General features: G+C 38.2%; 3 protein-coding genes across 3 annotated transcripts; 1 reads left to right on the forward strand and 2 right to left on the reverse strand.

The window, feature by feature from the left end:
• Positions 1-167: 167 nt before the first annotated feature.
• LOC112177423 (cytochrome b561 and DOMON domain-containing protein At3g61750) lies at positions 168-1,136 on the forward strand. Its single transcript, XM_040511332.1, has 2 exons — positions 168-398; positions 726-1,136. The coding sequence occupies exons 1-2, from the start codon at positions 168-170 to the stop codon at positions 1,134-1,136; spliced, it is 642 nt and encodes a 213-aa protein (XP_040367266.1).
• A 1,172-nt stretch (positions 1,137-2,308) lies between these two features.
• On the reverse strand, positions 2,309-6,061 carry LOC112176805. The gene is made up of 7 exons (XM_024314891.2): positions 5,821-6,061; positions 5,364-5,433; positions 5,200-5,258; positions 5,011-5,100; positions 4,784-4,920; positions 3,051-3,102; positions 2,309-2,781 (listed from the first exon to the last, which is right to left on the reverse strand). Exons 2-7 carry the CDS (start codon positions 5,431-5,433, stop codon positions 2,572-2,574), a joined length of 618 nt encoding a protein of 205 aa, XP_024170659.1. The 5' UTR covers positions 5,821-6,061; the 3' UTR covers positions 2,309-2,571.
• Positions 6,062-7,139: 1,078 nt separating this feature from the next.
• LOC112177837 (nucleoside diphosphate kinase 3) lies at positions 7,140-10,190 on the reverse strand. Its single transcript, XM_024316087.2, has 7 exons — positions 10,001-10,190; positions 9,081-9,212; positions 8,249-8,286; positions 8,105-8,155; positions 7,837-8,004; positions 7,623-7,735; positions 7,140-7,436 (listed from the first exon to the last, which is right to left on the reverse strand). The coding sequence occupies exons 1-7, from the start codon at positions 10,080-10,082 to the stop codon at positions 7,313-7,315; spliced, it is 708 nt and encodes a 235-aa protein (XP_024171855.1). The 5' UTR covers positions 10,083-10,190; the 3' UTR covers positions 7,140-7,312.
• Positions 10,191-10,784: the final 594 nt, after the last annotated feature.

Raw genomic sequence — 10,784 nt, forward strand, 5'->3', positions numbered from 1 at the left:
TATGCACTGTACATTGAACCATCTCCAATTTTTTGGCGAAGAGAAGAATCATCCATGTTAGAATTCAAACCCTAGCTAGGATTCTTATTTTCTGGGTGTAAATATGTACAAAAGACAACCTCACCGATTATAGATTTATTTTGATCATAATCATCTATGTGGTGATCATGGGTAATTATTCCAAGTACTTCATAGCTATGTTCTATGTATTCATAAAGATGATGATACTGTTATTAGAGCCAAAGAAGAACCAAATGGTGAATGCAGCGGATATGAACAATACAACTGTTGTGGTGCCTCATTTTTGTGCTACAGATTCAACTCCTCTTCACGAACCCTATAAGGATATCCGGAAATTCATCTGTTCATCGCTTGATTGGCACGGCTACAGTATCGCCGTAAGTCAGATTATCTATCTAGAAATGTCTCCAATATCCTGTCAAGCAGTCTGGTAATGTATCATAGCATGCAATGCGACCTATATATAGATTGATTCCCCAATTTCTTACCGTGCTTCTTTTTAAATTCAATTTGAGCTTTCAAAACCGACATGAGAACTTAATGTCTCTTTTTACATCTAGAACGCATTAGTCCCTTGAAGAATGTTAGCTTCATATACATTGAATGCGATCTATTAATTTTTGAACATGTTATAAGCTTTAGGATTTAAAAATATGGACCCGCTTATTTAGTCAACTTCTTGTGTAATTGAATGACATATGCAGTTCTGGAAAGATGAACATGATGTTGTTACAATAGTACTATCGGGTATGTATGAAATGAACTGGATTGGAGTTGGAGTATCGCGAGATGGGAAAATGGTGGGTGCGAGTGCTGTGGTGGGATGGCTGCGAGGCAAAGACAGCAACTCCAGCGTTATAAAGAAGTACTTTTTGGAGGGTCAGTCGAGTGATCAATTTGTGCCAGATAAAGGTGATCTGGAATTCGGCAAAGCTGCTCCTACAATGCTTCTTCAAGACACAACCATTTACCTGGCATTTCAACTTCAATTTGCAAACGGTATTACTCGTCAACCTTTTATATTTGCTGCTGGAATAGGAAAGCCTGGTGACAACAACATCCTACCAAAGTACGCCTTTAATACCTCCATGACAGTTGATTTCTCTAAAGGTTAGTGGAGGCCTCTACTCCCAGCCCCCTACTTGTTTGTTGGTTTGCCAGATACACACTGGGATGGGGTTATATATACTGCACCTGAGGAAGTGTGTACTCGATATATATTGTTGGTTAGCTCATTTCCTCGTAACACAAGCATTTGGGATTGTCCGTGATATTTCAAGCGCTCAGCGCGATTACTTTTAACATATGATGTCAACCACCATGCAGGTACTTTCACTCTTGGTTATGTAGACATCAGCAAAGTGAAGCTGAGCCATGGAATTCTGGCTATAGTTGGATGGGGCATATTCATTCCATTAGGAGTAGCATTGGCCAGGTACCTTAGGGATCTTGAACCTTTGTGGTACTATCTTCATTCATCAGTTCAGTTTGTGGGATTCTTTGTTGGCCTTGCTGCTGTGGCTGTTGGGAAGTCATTATACGATCGTATAGATGCCGACTTCTTATACCACAGAGCCATCGGCTACACCGTGCTTTCTCTTAGTGTTCTTGAGGTTTGACCTCTTATTCTTACCACCCTTGCTCTGTTATTCATGTAAGGTTATATTTACTTCTAAAACTGATGAGTTTCTTTCCTCTTAGGTGTGCCAATTCGTCATGAGGCCGTCGAGTAGTTCCAATGTTCGGTACTACTGGAATCTGGCTCATTATTGGGTGGGGAGAATTACAATCTTGCTCGGACCCGTCAACATTCTCATTGGACTCTACTGTGGAAATGGAGGTGAAAAGTTAAAGATTACATATTTATGTGTTCTTGTTTTCTTTGTTGTGGCTGCACTCCTCTTAGAAATACGGCTGCTGATGAAGAGGAAAAGAGAAGCACCTACCAATTTGACCAAGACTCCTGTTTTTCAAGTTGATTAACCTGATTAGGGTGAATGTAAATTGGTTAGAAACAATCGCTCATAGATCTTTTTCCTAACATCTTCATCTTCTGCACAATTAACCGCAAATGGTGAAAAAGAATCAGGTCTGAACAACAAAACCAGAAAAGCAACTAGCGGGAAGCTTACTCTGAAATCTTCCTTTAAATCCTAAATCCCAAAACCTAGGAGAAAAATAAGAACAAAGCAGATGCAGATGCCCTAGTGATAAACTACATAGCTCCTCCATTGTACACCAATGACAAGAAACAATAGCATAATGAAAATCAACCGGACACAAGAAGGATATTAAAATTCAACTTTATACTTTGAAAAAGGGAATCAGTAGTCCAAAAAGAAGAGACTACTATATACAGAGTCAGTGAAGGAAACAAAATGGATACCAAATGTTGCAAAAGAAAGAAAATAATGGCCTACAGACAAGTAGAACAGGCCATTATATTTTGCCTATGATTACTTTCCAGCTGCGTAGTAGTCTCTTGCTGCATCTAGGCGTAGTATCAGTTCAGGCAATTGTCTTCTAGCAGGTCCATTAACTGTGTCTGAATTAGTTGCCAAATCGCCCGCCTCTTCCCCAAGGGAGCCTTGGCTGGCCCCTATTACGTTGTGGTACGGCATTGTTCTGGTGTGGTGGTTGGGCCCTCATCCTTTGCTCCTTCATGTTTGCAAACAGCAAATCAAGTGTTTGAGGCCTCTGATTAGCAACTACATTCTCTTGCTGCTGCTGACGCTGCTGCGGCTGCTGCTGTGGGGAAAGCTGCATACCAAATGCAAACTCCATGAGGAACAGACATCATCACACAACAGCTCATGAGGAGATATTGCTAGATTTAACAAACAATGTACATCAACTAAGGGCATAGATTCCATTTGAAAAAAGAAGATTGTGTTTATACTTCAAATCATGGCTTCTCTGTAAAAGCCGCATTGACCAAGGAAAAGCAATCGTTACCACTAAGCCTCTCAAACCCCCCCAATACCAAAGTATCTTGACATGAATAAGATAAAGGAGGTCAAAATGAATACCTTGGTGCCAAAGCCAACATTTCCAGCCCTTCTCTGATTAGGAGCACCAGCCCTGCACCAGAAATAGCAAAATATGGTTGATGATTGGCCATAACTTATTTTCAAATACATTTAAGTTAGGAATCAGAAATGATGCCAGCGCCAAAACCAAGAAATTGCAAGAGAACCATGCGGAGATATGCATACGCCTGGATTGAAGTTTAAAGTGCCTCACCATCATTATATCACATACACTATCCAATTAACATGACAAACCAATTGAGGACAAAACTGTCAACGGAAAAATGATGATCTATCAGCAGTGTAGCTCCCATTTATTGTGTAAAAGCTCCCTCAACAGACCATGATCTGAATTCAAACTACCAGCAAATGCTTCACAAAACCCTCAAGATCAGACATGTTGCAGCAGAAGAGATGATTCACAACAGGGCGCTCACTCCCTATTCAATTGAATGGACAAATGTCTTCCCCAATGACTAATAATTCCAGCTCAAAAGGGGACACATAGTGAAGGAAGACCAGAGACAGGTTATGGTTCACTGACCACAAAAATACCACAGGACCAACCCAGCTGCCACCCACAATAAAATTTTAAAAGCACAATAGGGGCAGAGCTTTCTGCCCTACTCAAACTACACATTCATCAACTGAATATTCACCCCACCTGAACATTCATCCCCGCTGTTATCCAATGTGAAAAAGATTATAACACACAAAAACCTGAACAAAAGGACTGTTCTTTAGTTTGTTCTTTTGTAATCAGGAGCTGATGCTTGGTTCAGCTACCCATTTTAATTCCAGTCAGTGCACCTTAAAGTAGATGAAAGAAAACCAGGGAACACAGAGGAGTGTGAAGTATCATTCAGTGTTATATCAAAGAGTGAAAACTTCGGGCAGATGCCTCCTGAAAACCCTACGTCTCATAACAAAGGAAAAGAACCGTCTGATATTTCCTCCCAAATCATGAAATGGCAATACTTATTTGCAAGACCAACAACCGAAGACAAAGACTAAAGCAAAATGGAAGGAACCAATGACTAGTGATATAACAGCTTGCAGAAAAACCAACACATTGTTCAACAGTGACACCTTCACTTGACTTCAAAACCAAACACATGTCAGCTTCCAAACAGATTAAGGTAATGATGGTAACACCCATTTGGCTTCTAGGCAAGATAATCCTATCATTGAGCCATTTAGAATGTACAGTGATTACTTCAAGTAAATGTTGGTGCTACATCTACATACTTCAAGAATTCAAATCGAGTTCCCTTTTCTCTACTCCTTCAAAAACTGTTCCATGTCCAAATCTTGTAACTCCATTACTGAACAGTAGACTCAACTCACAACTCCAGTTCCCAGTAAGAATATCCATAATGATAATATATATGCACCACTCAACATATGGTATACTTTGCAGATCACAAACATGAAATGCTAATGCAGATATTCTATTGTGGATGGCATCTACAGAAACAATCAACACTTTAGTACACCCCCAAATTGGCTGCTTGCCGCATAAACAAATCATATGCAGGAGTTCCACCATTATGGGAGGTGAAATATTTTATCTGAAGCACATTGCAGAAGGTCATCACTAATAGAGAAGCACCGATATTTACCTGTAGTGAATTCAGAATCAGATACTACAATTAGGGAGACAACCACCACCTTAAGAATTGAAAACAATCGCATCCCCAACTTTGAAGGAATAGAATTTTATAAAAGAATACCTTGGTTTCCAGTTAGGCACCCTGTTACGATTAAAAGCTCTATTGCGAAGAGGAACAACTGCTGCCTTCCGAGCAGCCTCAGTTGCAATCGGGAATTGGTTCCCCTGGAAGTTTGACCTTCTCTGAGCCAGAACCCCCTGGTTACCATATGGTGAATAACATTAGTGACAATGTGCATAAAAAGTAAACAACATGAGAAAATTAACTTTCATAAGTCAGTCCCAAACCTGTCTAAGGGATGATCTTGTGTCCATAAAGCGACGTAGCTTTGTTGGTTTATCTTGAGCAGTGCCCTTAAGAAAAGTCTGACTTTTGTTCTGCATTGAAAGAAATTCTCTTTAGAATTCACTCCACTAGCAATACAGTGCAGAAGATTTGTTTCTGTAAAAAATCAAAAAATCAAAAAAGAAACTTACCGAAACCCTCCGTTGCTTCTTACCCTTGGGAGCAACTTTGGCCATTTTAATAATGTCATCTACATTGACAAAAATTACCACACTTATCAGTTTATCATAAACAGAAAAGAGAACAACATAAACAAATCATCCACAACACAAAAAGACAATGACTAAAACAATACCTAATGCCATGTCCATCTTCTTCTCTGTAAGAGCAATGGCCTCAGTTGTAAGGGGTTTACCGGCCGCCATCTGATTGAAACATAAACGTTAAGTCTCCACATACAAATTGTCAGGAAAAAAGAAAAACTTAACAACGAAGGAAGCCCAGCATACATAAAAAAAAATTTGATTCTTTGGTAAAAAAAAAAAAAACCATTGTTTTCTGAGAAAGCAACAAAACGAAAAGGAAAAGAGCAGGAATTAAATCTCAGATCGATTATTGGTTCATAAACCCTAAAATTACGAAAATCGCAGCTGACTTCCAAGTTCTCAACTAAAACCAAAGCATCATACAACACAATCAATCGTTCTCCCTCAATTTCCCACAAAGCAAACGCAAATTATAGCCAAGAAGAACTTCAGCTCAAAACCTAGAGTTCATGAAAGTTCAGAGGAAGATTAAGGAGAAGAACTAACCGAATTAGAGAGCAGAAACACGACGAAGAATCACGAATCACGAATCGCGAATCGAACGGAGACTGATTGAAATTAGGGCTTAGGGCTTCGGAGGAGAAACGCAGAGAGGTGTAAATTTTGGGGTAAAGGAAGCGAAGACCGGTGAGGGAAGACTTGTATTTATACTGGGGGGAAAGAGCTGCGAAGCTCGGCGGACCTGAATTGGGAATCCAATGGGAGAAAATATCAGAAAAGGTTTTGAGGGTAGGCTTAAGCTGGAACCGCCCTATAATAAGGCGCACGCTGACGTGTCGAGGGGTATATTCATTCTCTGTAGACAAGTCCTTTGATTTGGGATTTATTTTTTATTTATAAATCTTGTACAAAATTAGAGACAAATTAAATACAACGGAAAAGAAAATCCTAAAAGAGAAGGATTTCCGACTTAAAGATATATTGATGGTGAATTTACGTTTTAAATAAAGTACATAGTGCATCTATATTTATGATACGTTTACTTACATGGAATGAGTATTGAAACAAGAGAATCGATTATAACTCCTACATTTATAAATGAATTGGAATGAAAGTGTGTCTCACTTAAGATCATGAACTTATTTCTTAACAACCCTAGAATTCATGAGTTTCTTCATTCCTACTAAGTAAACATGTCATCAATAAGCAGAGCTTTTATTTATTTATTTATTTTTTCAACAAAGCCCCGCTTCATAAAGTTGGAGATAGGTGGGGATGGTGTTGTGTCCCCATCCTTGTTCATTTAGGGTTAGGCTTTAGAAATTACATTTTGTAAAATAAAAAATTTATAATAAATTGAAATTCAAGGATATATTACAATATTACATGTGATTTTAATCTTAATACATATATATTGACTAGCCTGTTGCATACACTTATCCAAATAACTCATAATGGAGAACGATTATCCAAATAACTCATAATGGAGTATGGCGCGGGGATGATATGTGGGTAGAGGGCAACTTCAGGAATGGTAATGTTATTGTAATCCTCATCCCCAATTCACAGATTGTGTTCTACCATTGATATGTAAACAAGCAAACAAAATCAAAGGTAAAACTCGAGAACAATCCAATTCTTTCTGTGGTCTGAAAAACCCCACTTAACTTCTACAGTCTAAGCGGATTTCTGGTTTTATGGCCGTAATTAAGTAGCTTTCCTTGGCTCTTAAAAGTTAGAGAACACAGGCATGAGTCATGACATGTAAATATCTCGCCAATATAAAACTACTACCTAGTTTCCCCTCAACCTCAACTCCTCAAGTCGGATTACTACCAACCCAGCACAACCAAAATGAAACAGAATTGAGGCACCAAAACAGGATTATTTGAAATTTCATTAAGAATTGTATTCATTGAAAAGCAACAATTTCAACTCACCTCAATGAAAACATTTTATTCTAACAATAATCTCTACTTTCCCCACTCTTCATGTGGGATCTACGTTGCCGGAAGATCTTAGAAAACCAAAAACGTCACTAGTTGACTCCATACACCCACTTCTCTGAATTGCTGGTGTAGCTAACCAACTCATTTGGTTTAAACCACAGGTTGATTTCGTCTTTAGCAGTCTCCGGACCATCACTACCGTGAATGATATTTCTGATGGCAAAAGAATAACCACATTAATTTGACAAGAAAGTGATATATTCAACCAGTTGGTTAAGGAATGAGCAATATCAGAGCTCATAAGCTAACGAGGGGATGGAGGTAACAGAGTGTAGGTTCAAGGGGATGGAGGTAACAAACTATTATAAAGTTTTCAACTACTTAAGTTCAAGCTATTACCTCCCAACAACAACAGCCAGATCACCTCTGATAGTTCCTGGTTCTGATTTTTGTGGGTCTGTAGCTCCAATGAGTTTACGGCCATACTTGATCACTCCTTCTCCTTCCCAGACCTGTAAGTTGAAAAATGAGTATGGCAGGAGGAGAGGTTCTAATCTTATTAAGATGAATCAAGTTCAGACCAAAAGAATAGATGAACTTTAGTTGTACTAACCATAGCAATCACAGGTCCAGAGCTAAGGAAGTCGCAAAGGCCACTGAAAAATGGTCTTTCCTTTAGATCATGATAATGCTTCTGTGCGAAATCCTTTGAAGGAACAACTACTTTAATGCCTACAAGTTTGAAACCCTTCCTCTCAAATCGAGCTATGATTTCTGAAATCTGGAATAAAAAATTAAAAGGCTTAGTACAAAAGCCACACGGACTGCGGCAGCTATAGAATATGCTTCAGGGATGAACACAGGTCAAATGGGCAACTTACCAGTCCTCTTTGAACTCCGTCAGGCTTGATAGCAATGAAAGTGCGCTCATACTGATTAGAGAACAAAAGCTTTATAAGAACACACAAAAGATATACTAATTAACAGTAAAAAAAAAAGAAAAAGGAACAAGTTATTCAAAGTACCTCTGCAGCATGAACCTCCTGGTCCAGGAGCATGTAAGCTAGAGATAAGAGAAAAGGAAACAAAAATATGTTAGCATTACAGTTGCAGATTCAATGTAAAAATAACAAATCATAAGAAATTTTGAAAGAAAAAATGACCTGGCATAACAATTAACCGTCAGCATGAAGAAATCATATCTTAAATTTATTTCAGTCTATTTTCTTACAATTCCGAACTAAAGATTATGTGTCCATTGAAGACCTATTACTAGAACGATCGTATAAAATGTGATCAGCAGAAGTTTGATAGTAGAGGAATTAGGAAAGAAACACTCAAGCCAAAAAAACATCATCCAGAAGCCACAATGCCAACACTGGGCAAGGGACAAGGCTACTCTTCCTCTTAACCCACACTCATGGACACTGAATTTTCTGATCAGACATTTTACTTCTAAGCCATTATCTCACATTCCCCTATTCTATCACTTGGAAAAAAAAAATGATAATGTAGTAACACAATAACCTCTTTCTACAAAATCTGAGACTCTGAGACCATGATGCTATTTACAAAACCACATCCATTAGATAAACATACATGGGCGGTATATCTCCTTATTTTAAGAGTTAGGAGAATCAAAATAATTGTTGTAGAAGATCAGACATATTTGCCTGGTCTTGGTTTGCCAAGTCAAAATTTATTACAATAAAACTGTCCTCTTAGCAGTCTAGAACATTTCAAGAAACTAAGTACAGAAACCATTTAACAGCACTTGCAGAGATAAAAAAAAGAAAGAATTGAAACACGAAAAGACAAAAACAAAACAAAAAGAAAAATGAAATTTATATTATATACCTGCAGCAGGAACAGCGAGGGCTGCTGATACCCAAGATGCATTTTCAGAACCAGCTCTTCCAAATTTGGAAGCAAAGGCAGGCACCTTTCCACGTAAGGTTACTGCTGCTGCAGTAGCTACAGCTTGTCCTTCTGCAAAAGGAGACAACATGACACCCAATTAGAAACCTTGCAACCATATGCAAAGGGGGCAACACATTTACAAATATATGTGATCAATCAAAACCGCGAGTAACAAATATGCAATTACTAATTACTCGCATACTTTAAAACTTTTATTGCTTTTTGTACCAAGAAAAACCCTTACAAATATGCAATTACAAATATGCATTCTCATGGTCTCTCCTCAAAGATGATCATGAAATTCAATACAAAAATTCTAAAACCAAATATTTAACTGTGCAGATCTAAATATTAGTTCAAGAATCTCACTCTCAGTAATATCAAAATATTATAACATGTTCAATCTAAAATTGTCTTTCTTGGCATCAAATTCACAGTGGATCCCACATTAGTCAAATCCACAGCCAAAATTGAAAACTTTGCAAATCAAATAATTAACAATGATTACATACAAAAGTTAACTCTATTTTGAATAGACGGAAAGCAATTCCTGGAAAGCGGTTCCGTGGAAAAGTATAAGTAAACACAAATCCAACAAACTCCACTCATTTCATGGTCAAAGCTTGAAGCTTAAATCCTTTTACGTTTAACAACACAAATCATATGCAAAATCATTCCACTTTCAATGAAAACAAACAGATTGCCGCTCCAAAACTGTCGGAAGCGCCAACCATTTCAATAAATTCGAAACGCCGAAACAAAACGAACTTGATCGATGATCTGAGAACGATCCGATCACGAACACAAGTTCATAAAAGGACTGAAAAGGAAAACAGAGAGGAAATGAAAGAGCTCACCGGAGAAGAAGCGAGAGGTCTTGGGAGCAGAGAGGAAGGACCTGGCAGCTCTGGAAGCGGATCTGAAAAGCTGAGAGCTCATTTTCAAGAGCTTGAAAAGTTCAAGCCTCAGTGAGAGAGAGAGAGAGAGAGAGAGAGAGAGAGATGAGGAGTGAGAGTCGTGAATGGAAGAGTGTGTGTGTGTGTGTGTGAGGTTAAAGAGGGAAGAAGAGAGGGTTGGTTGGGTTTTGTTTGGTACGGGTCAAAAACCCTATCCGAACTGTACGCGTGGGAATTGGATACGATGCGTAACAGTAAGCCTACTAACGGTTTTGGCGGGTACGGGGCTACTGGGTTGGGCTTTTCTCCTAGTAGGCCCGGTAGGGGGGCCAATTGCAGAGAATTATGAGCTTTCGACAGAGAAAAGGAACGTGGAGAAGACAGGGAGATCTAGCACGATACTTGACTTGAATCTTTAGTCTTGAATTAGAATAGCTTCAGAAATGTCAAACAACTTGTGCTATCTCTGACCTAGTTGATCTAATAATATTTTACCTTAATAATGATAGATGAGATTTTGAGTTTAAATTTTTTTTTTCCTCAAAGTTAAAAAAAAAATCAGAATGAAACATTGTGTAACAAATAAATTACGGAAGAATCAAACTCAAACTTTTATGCAAATAAATTTGACAGTCATATTTTGCATCACTACTGTAACTCAAAAACTTCGTGGATAAAATTTCAATCTAGATGTAACTATAGTTAAAAGTTCATCCAATATCAAAACTATAGCCTAAAGTACACG

Source organism: Rosa chinensis, chromosome 7 (genome assembly GCF_002994745.2).
Source record: "Rosa chinensis cultivar Old Blush chromosome 7, RchiOBHm-V2, whole genome shotgun sequence".
NCBI classification, from domain to species: domain Eukaryota; kingdom Viridiplantae; phylum Streptophyta; class Magnoliopsida; order Rosales; family Rosaceae; genus Rosa; species Rosa chinensis.